Below are 20,989 nucleotides of genomic sequence, written 5' to 3'. Positions count from 1 at the left end.
ACAGACGGAGTTTGGAGTAGCGCCCGTGTCGTCCCCCCACAAGACGCCCGCCAGTGATGGCTTCCACCCCCACCATAGATCTGCCATTCCACCCGACAGCCACTGGAAGCCGCCTCAGGGCACCTCAGTACCTAGGTACCTAGCGGTCGGTCCACCTTCTGCAACAGCGGCCGTCTGACCTGTTGGGAGCCCAAAAGCTGTTGTGGGCCAAGTGTTCATTTGAAGGACGTTAATCTGCCAACAGGGCCCCGACAGCAGTCAACTTTTGCTATTCGGAGCAGTAACTTTTATACTAAAAAGAGAGGCAAAACGCTTGCCGGCACCTTTTTGGTGCCGGCTCTTGATGCCTTACTATGAGATCTACGAAGTACGGATTTACTCTACGAAAAGAAAAACATCACGGCTACGACTCGAACACACGACTACGAGCTACGCACGGCACGGCACGACTAACCACTTGACTACGAGGCATACATTCAATCAATCAAGGGCAACGTTATTCTCTAATAAGTAGGAACAAACGCGACGAGGCAGGCGCGCCGGGCCAGCTGCCCCGCGGCCGGCCGGCTACACACAGCGGGCTGCACACACACAGCGGGCTGCAATAGCTTTTCGCGACTAGCAGCAGCGATTGACTGCTCAACAGCTCGTGCAAATAGACAGCAATTTGCTCGGGCCTAGCTTATTGGCCTATTGTAGCAGGAAGGTCATGCCTATAGCCCGTCAATAGGTGGCTTGCACCTACCGCGAGCCCAGCCTGCCTGCCGCAGTTACTTGGCACCTGTTTGCCTTGGTCAAAAGCTCTAATTGCTGCTGTTGCAAAAGGGGGGTCGCGCGCGTAGGTAGGTAGGTACCTTATTCACCCAGCCGACACCTGCTGGGCAAGCTGGGCACTAAAACACGGGGGGTCCGCTATGCGCTAGCGGCCCGTAGCAAACGCTGGGCCTCACCACCTCAGCGCACGCCCCAGTATCATCAGCAGCCCAGCACTCAGCACTCTCTCGTCGCTCTCAACCTGACTGACTGCTTAGTCCCCTGGATCGTTCTCATCCACATCGCCTTCCACAACGCTTATCTCTTGAGCCTCACCGCTCCTCTCACTCATAAACGACTTTCCACAACGAGACTGGGTCTGCCCGTTGCGCCGCCATCATGTCCTCCAGCGACACCGAGTCCAAGACGGCCGACAAGGCCACTGTACGTGTCCTGTGATGCCCGAGCATCGTCTCCTCCCAAATACAACGACCCTGACCGAGACTCCCCAGTCATCTGAGAGCACCAACGCAGACGTTTCCGCTGCCGTCGAGGATCTGCTTAACACGCTGTCAAATAAGTTTGCCAGCGTCTCCTCCGAAATCTTTGCCAAGAGTATGTGCCGCTCGCTTCGGCTGCAGCAACCCCCCAAGAACCTATGCTAAGAACGGGCCCAACGGGCATCATCAGTGGATGAAATGTCGCGCAGACTAGACAACCTCGAGTCCGCCTTACTAGAAAGCAAGAACCAGGAAGGGAGTACGTCAAAGCCGCAGTAGGTTGCGCAGCACGTGGAGAATCTCACAGGGGGACGATGCGAGGGAGGTGGACTATTCGGTACAGACAGCATAACCACGTAGTTGCAAGGCTTAATTCCTCATTCATCATTGCACACCATGGCCGTAGACAGGCTGTCTATCATTGGGGCCCATATTGCCAAAGTGTTGTTACAGGTGTCCGAGCTCAATTGTCAAAGCTTACAGCTCCTCCTTGGCTTGCTCGGCCTTCTCAGCAACCTTCTCAACAAACTTGCGCAGGACGTTGGTCTTGCGCTTGATCTCATCACGCTTAGTGGGAGCAAGGCCACCCTTAGAGAGGATCCCGTCCAAGCGGGCGAGCTCCTTGGCGGCGTAGCCCTCGCTCTTGTTGAGCTTGTCGAAGACGCGAACGTAGTACTCGGCGTACTTGTACTGGGCGTCCTTCTTGAGCTTCTCGGCCTCCTTCTTGACCTCAGCGGCGACGTCGGCGATCTTGTCGCCGCCGAGTACCTTGGCAACCAGGGTGTCGAGAGAGGCGACCGTGCCAGCGACAGCGTCGAGATCGCCGCCAGGGACACGGTGCGTACCGGCCTTCTCGTTGATGTACTCAATCAAGGCATCCTCGGAACGGCCACCCTCATACGCGACACCGTCCTTGCTGCCGGCCGCGAAGAACTTAATAGTCGGGTACGAGCTGACGCCCTGCTTCTCGGTGACGGCCTTGCTGTTGGGCGCTTCGGCATCAACCTTGGCAATGACGACATTCTCATCGTTATCAAAGTCGTGAGCAAGAGTCTCCCAGGTAGGGGCGAGGTTCTTGCAATCTTGATCTCATAGTCAGCCTTCTCGTCCGCGCGAGCATTACAACTTCGGGGGTACTCACGTCCGCACCAAGGGGCAGTAAACGCAACCAGCACGTTCTTGTCCCCGCCAATCGTCGTGGCAAACGTCTCATCATTAAGCATCTCGACGCTGCTGGGCAGCTCGAGCTTCTTCTTGTTCTTCACGCCGACCTTGCCGCTGATGAAGGCGGACAGGCTCTCCAGGTCACGGCCCTCGTTGTATTCCTCGGGCTTGTCCGACTTGCCGTCGAACCACTTCAGTGTCGGGAAGCCTTGGATTCCAAAGCGCTTGCCCAGAGACTTCTCGGCATCCGCGTCGACCTTGGCGATCTGCACCTTGTCCTTTGCATGCTCAAAGGCGGCGGCGAGCTCCTCGTAGACGGGTGCCAGCTTCTTGCAGTGGCCACACCACGGGGCGAAGAACTCGACAAGAGTGGGCTTGCCCGACTTGAGGACTACCTTGTCAAAGTTGGAGGGCGTCAGGTCAATGACGGCGGATTTGGCGGCTGCCAGGCCGGCCACAGCAGCGAGCACGAAGCTCTTGATGAGAACCATATCGGCGGGGGGATCAAATAATGAATTGGCTGGGGAGGGTCCAATGTTAGAGGCGATTCTCGAGTATGGGTACAGACATGCAGCGTTGTACCTTCACGGGGTCTTCTGAAGAAGCAAATGGGGGGAAATGTTCAACGCTCCCGCAGATGCTTTGAAATAGACGTCAAGATGCCAGTTTGCATTGATGAGCGCCACGGAGTAACCAGCTGTCAGGGACCCAAACCCGCCCCACGCAAGCTTCGCCCAGGCTGCAGCTGCTTGGTCGCCGTCCATCCACTCTGGACGATAAGGAACCAACGAAGTGGGGCACACGTGACGATAAGCGCTGCCTCAACAGCCGCCCCCTCCATTACTTCATGCCAGCGGCACATTGTCCTCATCTGCACGTGACCCAGCGCTGCGTGGTGGAGCCCCTCTGGCTGGCGCGCACACAGCGGGCTGGGGCTGCCAACCCTCCAATCGCCTGCCCGGGCGGCGCGAGAAAATCACACAAAATTTACGCCCGCCAAATCTCGCCAACCCTCCGCGAAATCCTCCCATACCCTCCCAGCACGACGACAGCTTTCGGCGCAACTCCCACCCAAAGCAACCGCAATCATGTCTCACGAAAGCGTCTGGAACTCGCGCCCGCGAACCTACGGCAAGGGCTCTCGCAGCTGGTACGATCCTTGACACCCTCCCGTCTCTGGCATCCTTCTCCTCCTACCACGATCGAATATCGCCCGTCGTCACCCCCTCGTCGCAGACCCTGTCGACCAGCGCTGCATCGAGGGTTGAGTGACGGCGCGCTCGACCACGAGATACGAACATTGCGTCAAAGGGATAAAAAAAGGCTAACATGCGGGTTTTCTCTACAGCCGCGTCTGCAAGCACAAGGCCGGTCTGATCCGAAAGTACGACCTCAACCTGTGCCGTCAGTGCTTCCGCGAGAAGTCCAAGGACATTGGCTTCAACAAGGTGAGCACAACAAGAACCATACCCGTCCATGGACCGCACGCACCGAGCACGTCGACTACATCCCCGCGAGACAAACCGACCAACCCCACGAGTGCATTGGACTTTGGCCTCTCATCTTCAAGACGAGAGCAGCCGGACTGACCTGCGTCCGTCTCCTTCATAGTACCGATAAGCGCATCTCGATTCCGAGTGGGAACGAAAAACGGTTTGGGGAAGGGGTGGGTGGAAGCGAAAGCATTCACAATGGGTGGAGGATGATGCATGCTTGACGGCACAGCAGTCATGATGGCCTCGCGAACATCTCTCAGAGAGCGGCGGCCGCTTGGAACCGGAGTTTATGGCTTGCTTGGTTTTCGAGGAAGATCGTGCGTCTGACGAACGTCCTCCGAGGATAGACGAATACCAATTATATTGGACCTACCCTTTGTCGGGCCATACTGATGTGAAGCGCCGACGGTGACGTCTCTGCCATTGCTCGTCTTGGGAACTCGGGGCAGAATGTGGGTATGACCGATGCGACCTGCCGACTGATTCATCTCCTAAGCGCGTTTGAGGCGCGTCATGACGATCCCAGTGTCGTACACGTAGGATGGAAATTCCAATCACCACCATGATTAAGGTTGAGGATGCAGTGCTTCTGCATTGTCTATTACTGCCTTCACCTCAGTCCGTCTAGTAATTACACATATCAAGACAATGGGGAGAAGCAGAGTGGAGATCCTCAGGACCCATCTCGGGGTGATATACAAGAGCCAAGCCTGACTCGAAACATGGGACTCAGTCCGTCGTAGACGTGCGTTGCGCTGCGGACCGTCCGGGGTCAATGCGTGGTGAGTTTCGTTTTCCGTCTCTCTTACCCTTCCCAAAGCTCCAACCCCTTTCGCCTTCCGGCTCGCTTACTTCAAAATGCGAGTGACCAGGCCAGTGGCCACAGTCTTGCCGCCCTCGCGGATGTTGAAGCGCTGTCCAGTCTCGATGGCGTTGGGGTGCGTCATGCTGACAATCATCTCGACATTGTCGCCGGGCATGACCATCTTGCCGGGCTCGGTGCCCTCAGGGAAGGTCAGGTCAACCGACTCATCCGAGGTGCGGAGGTAGAGCTGAGGGCGGTAGTGCTCGTGGAAACCGGTGTGGCGGCCACCCTCCTCCTTGGTGAGGACGTAGAGAGAGGCCAGGAACTGGGTGTGGGACTTGACGGTGTTGGGCTTGCAGACGACCATGCCGCGGCGGACGTCCTCGCGGCGGATACCGCGGATGAGAAGGCCAGAGTTGTCACCGGCCTGAGACTGCTCGCACGACTTCTTGAACGTCTCGATGTCGGTAACCTTGGTCTTGATGACCTCGTTGCCCTTGCCGACCAACTCAATTTCTTCGTCACGCTTGAGCACACCACGCTCAACGCGGCCCGAGACAACGGTGCCGCGACCAGAGATGGAGAACACGTCCTCGACAGACATCAGGAAGGGCTTGTCCAGGTCACGCTCGGGGGTGGGGATCCAAGTGTCAACAGCCTCGAGCAGCTCGTCAATCTTCTTCTGGCCAATCTCGGGCTTCTGGTTGTTGAGAGCCATGAGGGCAGAGCCCATGATGACGGGTGTCTCGTCGCCCTCAAAGCCGTAGGTGGTGAGGAGCTCCCGCATCTCCATCTCGACGAGCTCAAGCATTTCCGGGTCATCAATGGCGTCAACCTTGTTGACGAAAACGACAATCTTTTGGACGCCGACCTGGCGGGCCAGCAGCAAGTGCTCACGGGTCTGGGGCATCTGACCGTCGGAAGCGGCAACGACGATAATGGCGCCGTCCATGTTGGCGGCACCGGTGATCATGTTCTTGATGTAATCGGCGTGACCCGGGCAGTCGACGTGGGAGTAGTGGCGGTTCTCAGTCGAGTACTCGATGTGAGCAGTCGAAATGGTGATACCACGCTTGCGCTCCTCGGGGGCCTTGTCGATGGCGCCGTAGTCGAGGAAGTTGGCGAAGCCCTTCTCGGCCTGTCGCTTGGTGATGGCAGCGGAGAGAGTGGTCTGGACGCTGAGTTAGCCTGTTTGCGCACCGTCGCGAGGCAATTCGCGCGAGCTCACCTTGCCGTGATCGACATGGCCAATTGTGCCTGTTGGAATCGTCAGCGCACTGTCCAAAGCCTTTCAAATCGTGGCGCAACCGTACCGATGTTGACATGAGGTTTTGATCGTTCAAATACGGCGTATGTGCGGTAGATGTTGAGGATGCCCGAGGCGTTCTGCTTCTTGATGGCAGACTGAAGGGGGTTGACCCGGCCGAGGCCGTGTCGCGCGGTCCGCAGGAACGGCGCGACGGATCTGAAGGCGGCCGACATTTTGAGCCGAGGGTATTAAACAAAGTAGAGCCGGGACGAATAGAATGGGATAGAGCGGAGAGGAGACGTTGGAGGTGTTTGGGAGGGTTGAACTTGGAGATGGCCGAGTGATATCGCCGAACCCAAAATTTTTGAGCTGCCCGTGCCTGGCGGCGGCAGTAGCAGACTAGTAGGGGCCGATTCAATGGCAGCGGCGTCACGTGAGCTCGCGTGGGCGAGCGCTTGGTGTAAGCCGGTGGTGGTGAAGCATCTACCAACAGCCACTCTGCGCGCCATGCATTGCATTACTCGCAAGGACAAGGCTTTCGATCATGTTAATTTCGGAGATTAAATGTATGATACCGGTCGAGATCTCATCCGTCTGGCAATCAAGAGACAAAAGCGGCGCAATGGTGGACGCAGGCATCGAGACAAGTGGGAGCGCGTGATGGCCAGCGCTCACCAGGGCGGACCACTTCTAGCGCCTGCAGCTGGAGGGCTGTTTGAGGAGCGGTTGAGCCCCCGGGGACCCCTGCGGTCGTTCCAGAAATTGACCAGGCGTTGCCGGTTTGGGTTCTCCCTTTTGCCGGCTGGGTCGGCTTCTGCAGTACGGCTCTGCTGGACGGGGCGTTTAGCGCTCTACCGGGACAGTCGGGAGCCGCTAAAACATGGCCAGAGTGGCGCCCTAACAGCTGCACAGCACCACAGTCGCCTCAGGGTCCGCCTGCGACATATAAACGCTGTCATGGCGTCGCTCAAGGACAAGCTTTCCTTTGAGACACAAACCGCGCTTCACCCTTCACCTCCCACTGACGACACAACTCGGCCCGCCTCCCGCCTGTCATATCCAAAGCCCTTGTGCCGCACTGCTTATTCGGTTCTTTGGCAGCTCAATCACTTACTGGCCTCCTTGACTGGACCCCCAAAGTCACCGCCTGGTACCCACTCGACGCAGACATTTTTGCCTACCAAGATAGTTGCCTAAGAGCACAGCCGGACCCTCAACCGCCCAGATCTCCGTTCCCCTTACTCCTCGGTACCTCTCTATCGCAGACTACCGCCATGTCACAGCAGACAGGCGCCGACAAGCCGGAGCTCAACGCTCTTGGCAAGCTCGCGGTGCGCGTTGCCGAGTACGGGCAAAATGCCACCAACAACATCTCCAACAGCTTCTCCAGCTTGACGACGCAAGGTTGGATCCGGCTTATTGTCATTGTCGGCGGGTACATGCTCCTGCGGCCACACCTCATGAAGTTTGTCACCAAGGGCGCCGTCAAGAAGATGGAGGAGGACGACGCCAGGTCGCGCGAAAAGGATGCGGCCGAGGCGGAGATTACGCCCAACGAATTCCGCGGCATCAAGGAGAAGCTCATGGTTCAGGCCGAGGAGGACGAGGGAGACGGCACGGGTGCCGACTGGGGTCAGAAGGCTCGTGTGAGGCAAAGGCAGATGCTCAAGGACCTCCTCGAGGAGGAGGAACGGCGGAGGGCCGCGGAGAATGAGGACGCCGACATCCAGGAGTTTTTGGAGGACTAAGCGGCGACGCGCTTTGCGTCCTGGCGGCCTCGCTTGTGTATCACTCGTGTATGCTAGGGGTGTGCTCAATAAGCAGGAATGGTATCGGGCTGAGCGGATCGATCAAAGTGGACAGGCATCAGGACATTCGAGGAGGTCACGGCCTTGTGTCATGCGATTTGGACATGTGCAGCAAAATTGAACCATCAGTGCTTCGTACATGGACGGCTTGATCGCTGTCAAAACGCAATGTGTGCCTCTTGGTCAGCAGCTTGGTGGCGATGGTGCGTGAGGAACGGCTTTCTTTGCCCGAGTGCGCCGTGTCACTGCGGTTTTATTCCCCGACAATGTTTGGGCGAGAAGGACTTCATGGGTGTTACGACAGCAAACTGGTGAGGAATGAGTTGCGACGGGGGCTTTGCACAGGCCGTTGAGGCTCAATCGTTGAGGCTCAATCGCATGGTGTTGCGTGATGTCGCGTGGCCTTGGGTGAGCAATGGCCACGTACAACTTACGCTCAGCTCGTTCTGCCTGACATGTCCAGCTCGGACAAGACTCTCGTGCGAGAGAGCTTACGGAGCATGAAGCCACGTGCCCCGTCGCCTCGTAGAAAGTGGTGACTGCATGCAGTGTAACCGACCGTCACGACCGACAGTGGCCGCATGGCGATCGCAGGTGCTATCGATGGGAGGGCATCCATGTTGAGAGCACATTCCCACTTGATGGATTCGTTTTTGGCGACGTGGTTGTGCAGTGCAGGGTAACAAGATGGAGCGGACAGGACCGCCTAGCTCCGGCAAACGTGAGGTGGCGCTGTCAACCATGGCCTCCAGCTACCTTAGGGGCGGAGCGGGGACAGCCGCCCGCTGCGGCCATCACTCACAGGGCCGGCGCGGAGGGGTCACCCGCTTCCTGCGCTTCTTCCAGTGAGGAATCCAACGTCAAGAAGCGGGCTGTCAGCCTATTCTCGAGTGGCTTGCAGGCGCCCTTTAACTGGGCCATGGCCCACCCGCCATCGTCATTGCTTCCCACGGTTGGCTGCATCTTGGACTGAACATCCGTCTCGCTTCGTCCCGCGTCCCGTCCGTCTTGACCCCGGTTTGCTCCCGCAGACTTACGTTCATTCTGTTTTTACGCCGGCCGGCCGTCCTCTTCTTTCCGCGTTCCATTCTGTCTGCCGGGTCTCGTCGCCGAGCATCAGCAACTCGTTCGCTGTCACCGCCAGGCCATAGCTCCTTCGACGCCACATCGTCACCTGTCTCACGGCGCTCGCTGGCTCACTCGGACGTTGCAGCCGCACTAGCTCCTGTCGGTCGGGGCACGTCTGCGACCTCGTCGACGACTTTGCCAACCGGCGAGATACGCTCCATCACCAGAATTCGGTCATCGCCGCACGACCACCGTGCCCTGCCCTGCCTTCTGCTCCCCAGGATTGCGATGCATAAACCCCGAGCGGACCAACAGACAGCAGCATGAGCGAGTCGCTCAACATTGGAAACCTCCTGCAGACGGGGTATTTCACCTCCTCGCGGGCCAAGAGCACAGCCCCGTCAGTCACCCCTCTGTGCTCCTCTTCCCTGCGTGGATCCGGCGCAGCTTGCTGACAGCCCGACAGGCCCTCGCCAAGGACCGAGGCAGTACCGTTCCCCTCACCTGGCCTTGCCAGAGAGGACCACATTCCCCGGTCAATCAGCTCTGCTCCCCGCTCGAGACACTCCTATCCGCCGGCCCCGAGCGTAGAAGATGAGGCCGACTCATTGGCTCGAGAGCATGGAGTGTCAAGTGCCAGGGAGTCCCTTGACGAGGAGCCGCAGTCACGAGGGGACATCGACCAAAATCCCATCATCATGGAAGTGCACGAGTACAACCCTGAACGACGCTTTGTGATTCTCAACGACCCTCCAAAAGCTTCCGGGGTGGGTTCCGAAGCTAGAACCGCCCCAAGTCGAGCTCCCAAGTCCCCCGTCCCTGAGGTGAACGGTTCCTCACACACTCAGCCCGTTCAACGGCAGGACTCTGGTCTTCGTAAGGGTCACATTAGGACCAACAGCGAGAGGCCCGTTTCCGAACGCCGCAGAAGTAGGCAGGACCTGCCGCCCATTGAGACGGATCTTCGTGCGGACCGACCACCTGAGCATCATCGGAGCAAGTCCTCTGCAAGCGCCAGTCGTCCCGACTACTTTTCCCCCCGCCAGACCCGGCCATACGGCGATCAACTTTTGTCCCCCGATATCGTATCAAGCGGGGCTAGTGGCCGAGAAAAGACATACAGGGGGCTTGGACAATCATCGAGCTCCAGTGGCAGATCGTTCAGTCGCCAAAGCTACCACGAGGGCAGCGCTCGAAGGAGAGATGATAAGCCCTACTATAACAGCGGGCGCGACACGTCATCAGCCAGGCGATCGGAGACGAGCTTCGAGAACAGAAAGCCATCGAGGAGGCAATCGAACGACTGGGTGAGTGATTCGCGATACCGTAAGGAGACCTCATCCAGTCGCGGTGACAGAAGGGATACGTCACAATCCTACAGCCGTGGTGAAAGTAGTAAGTCCCAGAGATCGCCAATCTTGCCCCGGGAACAGAGTCGCTCTGGTGATGGGAACGGTAAAGACGCGCAGGCATCTTATACACCGAAGAAACCCGTCATTATCCAACAGGACCGCCCTCCCGTGGCAACCAGGTCCGAAAGAAACGGCGACGAGGGTGATAGGATTAGGCCACCGTCCCGAACGGGCACTTTTCCACTCCCGTCGCCGAGCCAAGCGGCATTCGCCACAGCAGCTGCCGGAGCGACCGCCGTGGCTATGACACCGCGCGGATCTGCCACTTTCCCGCTTCCAGGATCTGAAAGGAGCCGCCCGTCCGAGGCAAAACTGCCATTGCCCTATCCTGACGATGACCTAGCGTTTCACGGCCTTGGCATCGATAACCGAGACATCGCGCCAGACCATAGAGCTGCGCCGGTTCCCCTACCCGTTGTATCGATGCCTGAGCCATCCCCAGTTATAATGGATCGACCTGTCGATCCCTTCAACATGGCAGGGCCTGTGACGACCCCCAAGGAGTCGGCATGGCAGCCGCCTGCTTTTGATCCTGTTAAAGATGGCCTGCGCGCTGAGAACGGCAAACGGATGGGGTCGTATCGTCGGTTTTCCGAGAGCAAGGAGCATGAAGAATCCGGGGGGCTACCCGAGTGTCCGCGGACAAAGCCCGTGGCTGGGCTGGTGGACTGGCTTACCTTGCCGCGGACCAACTTCAACATTTGTCCGACGTGCTACGAGACGGTGTTTGCCAGCTCCGAGTTTCGAACTCAGTTTCAGCCCATGCTGCGACCGATGAGCGATGCGATTGCATGCGATTTTGGGTCATCTGCTTGGTATAGAATCGCCTGGCTTCTGACTTTGAAGCACAAGACTCCCGACTTGCGACTTCTACATCAAGTTGCCAACGTCATGAACTCCACTCGCAACGAGACTTGCCCTGGCAACCGCAAGGCAACACGCACCTGGCTCACCGTTATAGATCCAAGCACAAAGCATCCGGTGCCCGAATTTTCTACCTGTTATGAGTGCGCGAGAACGGTCGAGGTGCTTCTGCCGAACCTCACAGGCCTCTTTGTTCCTCTGGAGCCCAGATCGGAGCCCTCGAGAGACCTTTGCGCTCTGCACTTCATGCCAAAGAGGGAGGACTTTGTGCTGTATTTTGATGCGCTCGAAACGACATCTGACAAGGCCTTCGTGGAAGACAAGGCTCCGGATGTTGCCCGGCTGGCCAAAGAGCTGCAGCAGCTGACCATTGGTGGGGACTGTCGAGAAGACAGCCCTGTGGTTGACGGATACTGGCACATGATGCAGTTTTTGCCGCAGTTGACTGTCTGCAGCGCTTGTTTTATTGACGCGGTTCAGCCCAAAATCGATGAAGGGAGTAGCCTGGCACAAAATTTCTACATGAAGCCGCAGAAATTGCCCTCGGCGACTTGCCAGCTGTATTCGAAGCGGATGAGGGAAGTCTTTGCCAAAGCTTGCCGACGAAAGGATCTGGCATACCTCAAGGATCGGGTTCTAGAGAGGCGGGACGTCGAGGCGGAGATTTACGAAAAACTTCTGAAGCTTGAGAAGTCCAGAAGGAACGACGCTTGGACGGAAGAGCAGGTGGAAAAGTTGGTGAAAGAATGGCGGCGATGGGAATAGTTCGGGACAGACCTGGAAACGGCCGAATCACGGATACGTTGAAGATATGGCATAAGATGTAGCATACCTAACGACGTAACGATATGACGGGAAAATAATGAAATGATAGATTTCACCTGGATTTTTCTTGTGTAGAAGACTCAACAGGCCGCGCTCTGTTGACCATTGAACATACCGCCGCCTCCCAGTATCGCAGCCAGAGCACGTCCTCAAATGGCATGGAGTGTCGTCGTGGAGTGGGTGGTTGGTGGGGTGGGCCTGGTCACGAGCACAGTACTGTTCCTGCATTTTAACTGTGTCTTCGCACCGTCCGACTCAACTTCCAAGGTGCCCCTCTTGAATCACGTGCTGAAAACCCACCTCGCTTAAGGTACGTACCTCTGGCTTAGGGTCATCGCCCACCAAATCCTTTCGCAAGGAAAAAATCCCTGGTGAAATTTATCGCCGCGCAGACTGCAACCTCCATCTGCATCACCAAATTTCGACGCCGCCCGACGACCGAGGTGAGCATCCCACGCCCACCGCAGCGACGACTGCCTCTCGACGCAATTCGAATCGACACTGACCTACCTGCTTTTAGGTCCAAGTCTCACCTTCACAATGGCTTCGCGACCTACCGTCTCCATCATCGGCAAAGATGGTGCTCCTACGGGGGCTACACACGCCATCCCCGCCGTCTTCACCAGCCCTATCCGCCCGGACATCGTCCAGGAGGTTCACAAGGGCATGGCCAAGAACAAGCGCCAGCCGTACGCCGTGAGCGAGAAGGCCGGTCACCAGACCTCTGCTGAGTCCTGGGGAACTGGTTAGTGAAAACCCCGATATGAGATGGGAGAGCGGAGGGGGGAGAGGGCAGCGAGGATTGCGGAGTGGTCTTGGGGCGATTGCCTCAAACGAACATCTGTCGATCTCTCTCTGCGCCGCCACCCCTGCTCCTGGAAACAGGTTGATTGGGCTTCGGAACTGACGTTTGGAAACAACAGGTCGCGCTGTCGCCCGTATCCCCCGTGTCTCTGGTGGTGGTACTCACCGTGCCGGTCAGGCCGCCTTCGGTAACATGTGCCGCTCCGGCCGCATGTTCGCCCCTACCAAGATCTGGCGCAAGTGGCACATCAAGGTCAACCAGGGCCAGAAGTAAGCGACGACCCCGGGAAGTCATGTTTCACAGCCTCGGAGCGGGAATGCTAACAAGACTCTTTTCTTTAGGCGCTACGCTACCTGCTCCGCCCTGGCTGCCTCCGCCGCCGCCCCTCTCCTGATGGCCCGCGGCCACCAGGTCTCCAACATCCCCGAGGTTCCCCTCGTCGTTGACTCCGCCCTCTTCGAGGCTGGCGCCATGGGCCGCACCGCCGCTTCCCTCGGCCTCCTCAAGGCCGTCGGTGCTGGTGACGACCTCGCCAAGGTCAAGGGCTCCAAGAAGCTCCGCGCCGGCAAGGGCAAGCTCCGTGGCCGCCGCCACCGCCAGCGCCGCGGTCCCCTGGTCGTCTACGCCCCCGAGGCTGACGGCAAGGAGCTCGTCAAGGGCTTCCGCAACATCCCCGGCGTCGAGACCTGCCCCGTCACCGCCCTGAACCTGCTCCAGCTCGCCCCCGGTGGCCACCTCGGCCGCTTCGTCATCTGGACCTCGGCCGCCTTCAAGGCCCTCGACGACATCTATGGCTCCACCACCGAGGCCTCCGCCCACAAGCGCGACTTCCTGCTGCCGTCCAACGTCGTCTCCCAGGCCGACCTGACCCGCCTCATCAACAGCTCCGAAATCCAGAGCTCCCTCAACGCCCCCAAGGGCGAGGCCATTACCCGCCGCGGCGCCGTCCAGAAGAAGAACCCTCTGCGCAACAAGCAGGTCATGCTGCGCCTGAACCCCTACGCCTCCGTGTTCGCCAAGGAGTCGCAGAAGAAGCAGCAGCAGTAAATTGGCCCCGCTGGGTGTGCAGCGTGGTTGAAAAGGAGTGTGTCGAGGGGACGCAGGGGATGGCATGGTACTTTCACGGTTTAGTTTCGAGGCGTAATGGCTTCCTGACGGTCGAGCTCTGAATGGGAAAAGAGATTTGACGATCAAGTTGCGTCTGTGTTTGTGTGCATGCGTGCCGGCTCTCTTGATGAAAATAACTGAAATTCGTGAACGAAAGTACAGTTCGGCTTGTAGCACAGCAATCCGAGGTTTTAAAAAAACGATGGAAATGCCCGCTCATTGCCGCCGCCCATTCAAGCCATAATGTTCTCGTACACAATCCCATCGACCCTTATTACATGTCCAAGCCTCTCTCACACTGGGGGGGGGGGGGGGACTCTGTGGCACATGCGCCAGTAGCTCCGGCCCTCCGGCCAATCGCGCGACCTTGGGTGAGCCGGGTGAGCCATGCGGGTGTAGTCGCGCGACCTGGGTGAGCTAGGCATCTCTATAGCGGAAGAGGAGGGGCGGCTGGCTCAGCACCTGGGGCGGTCGCATTTCATTGGTTCTCGTTACGCGCATTGTCTGACTGCCTCGACCGGATATGTCCCGTTAATCTTCTCGTCGCGACGGGTTCTAATCTCGAACTAGCGTATATCAATACTATTAGCTCGCTAAACCTATAAGGTACGCTAATAGAAAAGCTCGCTACGATACCTTCCCTCTCTAACCTTTAAGTAAAGCGAATATAGAGATAAAAAAGGATCGAACCTAAGCTCGATAATTCGCTTACTTACTTACTTGCCTCCTTAAACTATTTAACTAAATAGCTATATCGATCGCTAATAGCCTTTACCCGATATCTATAAATACTACTTAAGGGATTATATAACGTAGAGGATAACTAGTATTTTAATTAATATATAATTAATAATAAGGGGGGTTAAGTTATAACTTATTAGATATTATCCTCTTATAAAAGATATACGCTTTTATCGGAGGGTTTATACTATAATACTAGCTAGTAATAGCTATATCCATAAGTTATTTTATATATATTATAAGCTTATTATTAAATAATATTAATTACTAAAGGATAATAATAGCTATAGCGATTAAGGTTTAGCTATAACTTAAACTATAAATAAATATAAAGTATTATACTAGTTAACTTTATAGCTAATACTCTATAGTATAGCGTACTCTCTTTATAGGGGAGATAAGTTATAATTATAATAAAGTACTAGGATAGAATATATATATACGGACCTAAGTAAAGAATTAAGGTATATACGTAACGCCCCCAAACTATAGGGTATTAAAGTCCGTTTAGCTAATAAACTAAAAGCTTAAACTTATAAGCTTTAATATTTAAGATAGAGCGCTCCTTATAGAATATAATTATATTATTACTTCTATTATTTAATTACTAAACTAATATCTAGTAAGTAAGCTTATTATAGCTTACTTACTAGATATTAGTTTAGTAGTTAAGTAAGAGAAGTAATAGTATAATTAAACGAGCGTAAGAGTAATAATATTATAAGACTAAAGCTTATAGGTTTAAGCTTTTAGTTCGCTAGCTAGACGGGCTTTAATACCCTATAGTTTAGGAGCGTTATATATATACCCTAATTATTTACTTAGGCTTATATATATACGTTCTATCCTAGTACTTTATTATAGAGCTATTATAATAATATAGCTTAAACCGATTATCGCTTATATAAAAGAGGGTATATTATTACTATTTTGAAATAGAATAATAAATACTTATATTAAGAAGCTATCTTATTTTTATAGTCTTTAAGGTAAAGTATATAACGTAGATTAATTCTTTATTAACGGTAAATAAAGGGGAATATAGCTATAAGCTATATAAAGAGTTAGCCCTTATACTATCTTTATCGATACTTAAATAAACTAAGGGCTAATAGGTTTACGCCCTCTACCTTAACTACCTCTATATCTCGATCGTCCGAACTATATCGTCTACTTAGTTTAACTACCGGTGCCTATACTTAAGGGGCGGTAACTAAGAGCTTCGCTATATACGATATAGTACCTACTATCGCTTAATAGGACAGTTCTATAACGAAACCTCTATTACTTATATACCGTCGCTAGGCTCGTCGGGGGCTGTCGCACTATTACTAGGCGTAACGTAAGTATATACCTTTACTTTAGCTTCCGCTATGATAGTAGCGGTGCCCTTAATCGTCTCCTTTTTAGGCCGCCCTCGCTCGCTACGATACCTAGCTAAAGATTGCTCTCGGCGAAGTATAGCTTACTATTGACCTATATATCACCCGCTATAGTACGGCTATTTTAGTCGAGTCGTATATCGGTAACGTCCGCCGCGGACGGGACTATATTCCGCGCTTACTCGTTATCGATAGTGACCGTCCTTAAGATATAATAAATAAGGTAGAAGGGAGCCCGGTCGATAGATTGCGAGAACGAATAACGAACGAGCGAGGCGATAGCCTAATGCGACGATTTAGGCCATATCTAGCTTCTAGTACAATAGGTATCGGTTAGATTAACCAGCGAGGGATGCGAGGCTTTGACTTTCGTCGGGCTGAAATGTCGCTAATAACCGTATTCGGATAATACCTTAAGTAAACTAGCGAGGTATATACTTTTAAGACCTTAATTTAATTATTATTAATAACGCTAATAGTATTAATTTAAAAGGATATATTATAGTTAAAGATATTAAAGCTTAAAAGGGTTAAATAGAAAGTAAAGGTAATTTAAGCTTATTATTAAATAAAGAAGTTAATTTAACTTAGACTTATTAAAGGGTATTATAAGCTTAATAGACTTATTTATTATATTAATTTATATAGCTACTTTATTTATAGCTTTAATACTTAATTATAAGCTAGGCATTAATAATATTAAAGCTATATTATAAGACTATTAAGTAATACTTAAGGTCTCTTTTAAGTAATATTTTACTTTTAGTAAGGTTATTATAAAGCTATTTTATATTATAATATAAAATAATAATAAAGATAACTTTATAATAAAAAAAAAGCTATTAAATAAATAATTAAGGCTAAATATAAATATTAAAGGAAATAAAGGTAAAGACTATAATAAAACTATTATAAAAGGTATAAATTAAATATAACTACTTAGCTAATAGCTATTTATTATAAGTATTACTATTTATAAATCCGGTTTTCTTTAGTTATAAAGCCGTTTTACTTTTTTCTAGGCTCGCGCCCCGCCCCTATACTACGCTAGCTATTTTTAATACGTAAGTATAGGACGAGACCGGCGCGCTATAATATACGCTAATATCTTAATTAAACTTTAATTAAACTATATCGCTATAATATATCGCCGGCGCTTATGCGCCGGTAGGGCTTAATTCGCCTAAAAAATACGTTTTCGTTAGATATTATAATATCGGAGACTCGTTTTTCCGGGCCGGGCCTCTAGGCGCCTATACGTACTAGGTGCTATCGCTGCCGTCGCTACTATTGCTACTATCGCTTATAATGCCGCTAGTCGGCCTTAAGTAGCCGCGCCGCCGCTATAGACAGGTAATCCGAAGTCTATTACGAATTTTGCCCACGACATGGCCCCCCTTCTCGCCATTTCCTCCGGCAGTTTGTCATGTTCTAAGTACAAACACCTGTTAAACAGCTCCAAGCTGACCCAACCCTCATAACGAATTCCGCCGAATATTGCGGAGGCGATACTCGAGATCGGAAGATGCGCACCTCGAGATTGCTCGCCATAGAAGAGTCGACAGTTCCTTGACCAAGTCATCATTGGAGGCTGGTCCGCATTAAAGAAAGGATGCCCAACAGCGACGGGGCTGCTCATTTTTTCGGCGTCTGCTACCTGCACGTAAAATACCTTGGACGCGTCGACACTATGCGAAAGGCGCTCCATGGATGACCGCAGGTCTTGTTGCGCCTTGTCAATGGATCCGTTCGGCGACTCTAAACCGCCAAAAAGCTTTGCCGCGATGTTGAATGTATCCAGACACAGCCCTAAATTTATTCGACCCGCCTGCTGCACCACGTCCCAGCTCTGCTCCCACAAATTAACCCTTGTCCCCCAGGCAAGGCTCTCATAAGAGACCCGGATGGGCGGGCTTTGTTCAGCTGCCAAGTCTGCTATCTCGCGCATATCTTCCACGTGCAGTTTTATGTCTTCGGACAACTGGTCATAAGCCAAGGTGTTGCTTGGAACATGAATTAGATCTGTCCCTAGGGTGTGGGCGATGCGCAGCCACTGTCTCCATTCGTTCACACGACAGACATGCTGATCTCGATCTCTCAAACCCTCGTAATCTCGAAAAGGTTGAAGACAAAGGATTTTGAGACTGAGTGAAGAACATAGCTGGCGTATGTGGTCTGCAGCTTGAAGTTGATTTTGGAAACAGCTGGAACCTTCATTCCGAAACCGGGCCGCAACATCCGTGAGGTCCTCGTACCAGAGTTCTACTCCATGGTAGCCGTATTTAGAAGCCGAAGAAAGTCTGTCTTCCAGCGTATGGCCGGCGTGGTTGCGTCCTAAGGAAACTGTTGGTATGGCCAATAGGGCCGGCATTGCACCTGGTTTCGTCGAGATCGGTGGAAGTTCGTGGTTGTTATTTTCTGAAGTCCTTTTCGCTCACTTGTACTTATATAGATAAAATGGAAACATGCTCATTTTGTGTTGCATACACTAGATAAGTGGAGAAGTGTGGCCATGCGTAGCTGTTCAGCAGCTTGACAAGATATTTTTGTATGGCTTAATAGCAGAATTTGCAACGAAAAAAGTAAAGTTTCTCGCAGCAGTAGATAACCGTAACACAATGCGACAGTGACACATGGCACGCTGTGAGCTGGCATACCTGAAACACGGCACACGGATGTCTTATTCGCTGTTCCAGATTTTCTTGTTCCGGCCAACTTCGCACAGGAGCATCATTATCACCGCCTGGCTCAAGAATGCATCGGGCGAAGGAAGGCAAGGCTCTCTTACTTACCGTGAATTGCATTAGATGTCGCTATACGAAGCGATCCGGGCCGGAATTACTTTCAAATATCTTGGATGCTTTCGTAATGTGTAAAATTGGAGGACGATGCGCCAATGGCCAAAGTGCAGATACGTATGCGGCAGTGTGGGGACACACTGGGAAAGCCAGTAGCTGGGACTGGCATCAGAAGCATGAATCATCTGAATCCGGATAATGGTCCAAAACAACTAGGGCATTTCCCGGTTTCCCTCGTTTCGTCAGTCGAATCTCGACTCTGTCGAGACGCGCCTGGGCGGTCGTTGAACGGGGTGTCTCCTTTGAAGCATGACTTCACTGCCCATATTTTTCTCAAACAATCTTCCGGCATTGGAGAGCGACTACATCCACAGTGGAGACGAAACTACCTCCGATAAGCCTTGGCTTTATACTCACTATGATAGCCCTCAAGAGGAATTCGGAATACTGCCTCTCCAATTGGAATCTTATCAGTTCCAATCATGCCAGCTCAACCTCAATAATCCCTTTATCCGACAGGGGAGATCTCCAGACTTTCATGATTCTTAGTCCAGCGCTCTCAATGAGTTCGCGCCACTCATCATGCGACCTCTCCTTGCTCGAGTGGCATGCCATCATTGTCAGGTCAAGTGTCGTCACACGTGACGCAGCTTTGACGTTCGTAATAATATTTTCATAAAGAAGCAGCCTGGAGTATCCGCTTTCCATGGCGCCGGCGACGTTCTGAAGGATCCCAGTCGCAATGGCGTCCGGCCAATCGTGCAATATGTGATGCAGAAAATATGCCCGAGCACCCTTCACAGGCTCTGGCATGAAGAAGTCATGAGCTTGGACCACGATTGCCTTGTCCACCTTCGCAGCTTGAACAACATCTGGCAGATCCTGGAGGACGAGGCTGCCAGTTGGAGTATCCGGGTGTCGCATTCGGAACTTTTCTAGATCATGGCCCTTACTACCGCCTATATCGACGATAAGAACTCGGCCAGGCTTTGCCGCAGCGATAATGGTCTCGGTAGGGTATATATCGGGCCAGGGCAGGGCACCGTATCTGGAGAGACACTCCATGGTATCATGAAACCCACGGGCCAACTCGTGGTTGATTGAAAGGTCCTTAAAAAAGTCATTTGTAGCACCCTTCCAGTGCTGCCAGTTCCCATCATTAGGATCAGTCGGGTTCTGATAACCCCTCTCCTTCAGGAAGTTGGGCAGATTCAGGTACATTGGGTTGTGGTCTTGGCTGTAAAAAGGACCGTATATGGACGCCAATTGAGGGTCCATTCCTAGTGTCTTGGACCAAGGCGTGGGGGCAAACGTGTCTTGGGCCGTCTCCACAAGAAGGTGTTGTGCAGCAACATGACGCATCATTCGCCCTACTCAACCCGCAAAACAGCGGATAAATGTCAGCGGTACAATTCCGATCGAGATTCATTAAACTGGGACTGCCATACTGATGAGGTGCTCTTCGGCCCCGGTGAGGGAGGCTAGTCTGGCGCATGTCATTGCGTTGTTGCCGCACTCTGCCCACGTCTTGAAAAGGTTAAGATCGATGAAGGTTTTAACGCAGGCGTGGGTAATCCCTTGAACCCAGTTGTGCTCCCACACAATATCCCACGGGGATTGAACCGCCCTCAGAGTTTGAAAAAGCGCGTCTTTAATCCGTGGTCGCTGGATCTCATTCGCCAAGGCCGTCGCCTCTATCACCTTCAAGCTCTCTATTAACTCATCCACTGGCGCCATGTGCACAAAAAAGTGAAAACGGATAACGAAGTATTCGACCACGAGATAACCCAGACCGCTAAGCTTGATGTGAGACGATAGGTGCGTTTGGCATTGAAATTTAACAAATGCTCACCGGGACAGATAGTGGATCAACCGCCCTTCTTAATATATGTAGCTGGCCTTGATTGTAGCAGCTTAGAATCTAAGGGAAGGTCGAGAAGCACCGAGCGTCAACGTTCCAGGACGATCACTGAGTTTTTAGACTGTCTTGCTAGCTTTGCTCCAGCGTGACATTTTATTGCCACGTCAGAGATGATGTACCGACTGCGTGAGCGAAGCACGCCCTGTTAGTTACCAGTACCTAATTTTGAGACAGAATGCCATCGTAAACCACCCTCGAGCGCCCGAACACGCCCGAAGTCTTCGCTAAACAGTGCTCACATGGGGTTAGATTGTCTCGAACCTGGAAAGTGTCTCGAACCTGACTAGGATG

At 53.0% G+C, this 20,989-nt stretch overlaps 8 protein-coding genes across 9 annotated transcripts; 5 read left to right on the top strand and 3 right to left on the bottom strand.

Annotated features, from left to right (window-relative positions):
- The first annotated feature begins 80 nt into the window (after positions 1-80).
- On the top strand, positions 81-1,646 carry JDV02_005212 (uncharacterized protein). 2 transcript variants are annotated; one of them, XM_047986486.1, is made up of 4 exons: positions 81-135; positions 1,032-1,197; positions 1,266-1,368; positions 1,444-1,646. In XM_047986486.1, the coding sequence occupies exons 2-4, from the start codon at positions 1,153-1,155 to the stop codon at positions 1,530-1,532; spliced, it is 237 nt and encodes a 78-aa protein (XP_047842468.1). In that variant the 5' UTR covers positions 81-135; positions 1,032-1,152; the 3' UTR covers positions 1,533-1,646. The 2 variants fall into 2 exon arrangements, with proteins under 2 accessions (XP_047842468.1, XP_047842467.1); XM_047986485.1 differs by lacking the exon at positions 81-135 and having other exon boundaries at positions 961-1,368.
- On the bottom strand, positions 1,605-3,115 carry ERP38 (Protein disulfide-isomerase). Its single transcript, XM_047986484.1, has 3 exons — positions 3,000-3,115; positions 2,395-2,937; positions 1,605-2,335 (listed from the first exon to the last, which is right to left on the bottom strand). The coding sequence occupies exons 2-3, from the start codon at positions 2,906-2,908 to the stop codon at positions 1,731-1,733; spliced, it is 1,119 nt and encodes a 372-aa protein (XP_047842466.1). The 5' UTR covers positions 2,909-2,937; positions 3,000-3,115; the 3' UTR covers positions 1,605-1,730.
- A 343-nt stretch (positions 3,116-3,458) lies between these two features.
- On the top strand, positions 3,459-4,285 carry RPS29 (40S ribosomal protein S29). The gene is made up of 2 exons (XM_047986483.1): positions 3,459-3,567; positions 3,766-4,285. Exons 1-2 carry the CDS (start codon positions 3,506-3,508, stop codon positions 4,004-4,006), a joined length of 303 nt encoding a protein of 100 aa, XP_047842465.1. The 5' UTR covers positions 3,459-3,505; the 3' UTR covers positions 4,007-4,285.
- On the bottom strand, positions 4,193-6,365 carry TUF1 (translation elongation factor Tu). The gene is made up of 3 exons (XM_047986482.1): positions 6,032-6,365; positions 5,947-5,975; positions 4,193-5,889 (listed from the first exon to the last, which is right to left on the bottom strand). The coding sequence occupies exons 1-3, from the start codon at positions 6,198-6,200 to the stop codon at positions 4,762-4,764; spliced, it is 1,326 nt and encodes a 441-aa protein (XP_047842464.1). The 5' UTR covers positions 6,201-6,365; the 3' UTR covers positions 4,193-4,761.
- Positions 6,366-6,958: 593 nt separating this feature from the next.
- On the top strand, positions 6,959-7,938 carry JDV02_005208 (uncharacterized protein). Its single transcript, XM_047986481.1, has one exon. The coding sequence runs from the start codon at positions 7,242-7,244 to the stop codon at positions 7,713-7,715; it is 474 nt and encodes a 157-aa protein (XP_047842463.1). The 5' UTR covers positions 6,959-7,241; the 3' UTR covers positions 7,716-7,938.
- Positions 7,939-8,681: 743 nt separating this feature from the next.
- Positions 8,682-12,006, top strand: JDV02_005207 (uncharacterized protein). Its single transcript, XM_047986480.1, has 2 exons — positions 8,682-9,243; positions 9,310-12,006. The coding sequence occupies exons 1-2, from the start codon at positions 9,167-9,169 to the stop codon at positions 11,882-11,884; spliced, it is 2,652 nt and encodes an 883-aa protein (XP_047842462.1). The 5' UTR covers positions 8,682-9,166; the 3' UTR covers positions 11,885-12,006.
- A 331-nt stretch (positions 12,007-12,337) lies between these two features.
- Positions 12,338-14,160, top strand: RPL4B (60S ribosomal protein L4B). The gene is made up of 4 exons (XM_047986479.1): positions 12,338-12,387; positions 12,465-12,689; positions 12,868-13,018; positions 13,091-14,160. Exons 2-4 carry the CDS (start codon positions 12,485-12,487, stop codon positions 13,794-13,796), a joined length of 1,062 nt encoding a protein of 353 aa, XP_047842461.1. The 5' UTR covers positions 12,338-12,387; positions 12,465-12,484; the 3' UTR covers positions 13,797-14,160.
- Positions 14,161-19,257: 5,097 nt separating this feature from the next.
- Positions 19,258-20,514, bottom strand: JDV02_005205 (uncharacterized protein; the record flags this gene model as incomplete). The annotated part of the gene is made up of 2 exons (XM_047986478.1): positions 19,258-20,147; positions 20,226-20,514. The coding sequence occupies 2 exons, from the start codon at positions 20,512-20,514 to the stop codon at positions 19,258-19,260; spliced, it is 1,179 nt and encodes a 392-aa protein (XP_047842460.1).
- Positions 20,515-20,989: the final 475 nt, after the last annotated feature.

This window comes from Purpureocillium takamizusanense, chromosome 4, assembly GCF_022605165.1.
Source record: "Purpureocillium takamizusanense chromosome 4, complete sequence".
NCBI lineage: Eukaryota > Fungi > Ascomycota > Sordariomycetes > Hypocreales > Ophiocordycipitaceae > Purpureocillium > Purpureocillium takamizusanense.
Note: the sequence above shows the minus strand (reverse complement) of the source record. Positions and strands in the feature narration are given on the sequence as shown.

Excerpts from the sequence above, each read along its gene's own strand:
- JDV02_005208 (XM_047986481.1), top strand. The coding sequence starts at position 7,242 with ATGTCACAGCAGACAGGCGCCGACAAGCCGGAGCTCAACGCTCTTGGC.
- RPL4B (XM_047986479.1), top strand. The coding sequence starts at position 12,485 with ATGGCTTCGCGACCTACCGTCTCCATCATCGGCAAAGATGGTGCTCCT. Across the intron at positions 12,690-12,867 it reads TGCTGAGTCCTGGGGAACTG|GTCGCGCTGTCGCCCGTATC; the intron begins GTTAGTGAAAAC and ends TGGAAACAACAG. Across the intron at positions 13,019-13,090 it reads AAGGTCAACCAGGGCCAGAA|GCGCTACGCTACCTGCTCCG; the intron begins GTAAGCGACGAC and ends TCTTTTCTTTAG.
- TUF1 (XM_047986482.1), bottom strand. The coding sequence starts at position 6,200 with ATGTCGGCCGCCTTCAGATCCGTCGCGCCGTTCCTGCGGACCGCGCGA. Across the intron at positions 5,976-6,031 it reads AAAACCTCATGTCAACATCG|GCACAATTGGCCATGTCGAT; the intron begins GTACGGTTGCGC and ends CGATTCCAACAG. Across the intron at positions 5,890-5,946 it reads GCCATGTCGATCACGGCAAG|ACCACTCTCTCCGCTGCCAT; the intron begins GTGAGCTCGCGC and ends CTCAGCGTCCAG.
- ERP38 (XM_047986484.1), bottom strand. The coding sequence starts at position 2,908 with ATGGTTCTCATCAAGAGCTTCGTGCTCGCTGCTGTGGCCGGCCTGGCA. Across the intron at positions 2,336-2,394 it reads TACTGCCCCTTGGTGCGGAC|ATTGCAAGAACCTCGCCCCT; the intron begins GTGAGTACCCCC and ends TATGAGATCAAG.
- JDV02_005207 (XM_047986480.1), top strand. The coding sequence starts at position 9,167 with ATGAGCGAGTCGCTCAACATTGGAAACCTCCTGCAGACGGGGTATTTC. Across the intron at positions 9,244-9,309 it reads CGGGCCAAGAGCACAGCCCC|GCCCTCGCCAAGGACCGAGG; the intron begins GTCAGTCACCCC and ends ACAGCCCGACAG.
- JDV02_005212 (XM_047986485.1), top strand. The coding sequence starts at position 1,212 with ATGCCCGAGCATCGTCTCCTCCCAAATACAACGACCCTGACCGAGACT. Across the intron at positions 1,369-1,443 it reads CTCCGAAATCTTTGCCAAGA|TGGATGAAATGTCGCGCAGA; the intron begins GTATGTGCCGCT and ends GGGCATCATCAG.
- RPS29 (XM_047986483.1), top strand. The coding sequence starts at position 3,506 with ATGTCTCACGAAAGCGTCTGGAACTCGCGCCCGCGAACCTACGGCAAG. Across the intron at positions 3,568-3,765 it reads GGCAAGGGCTCTCGCAGCTG|CCGCGTCTGCAAGCACAAGG; the intron begins GTACGATCCTTG and ends TTTTCTCTACAG.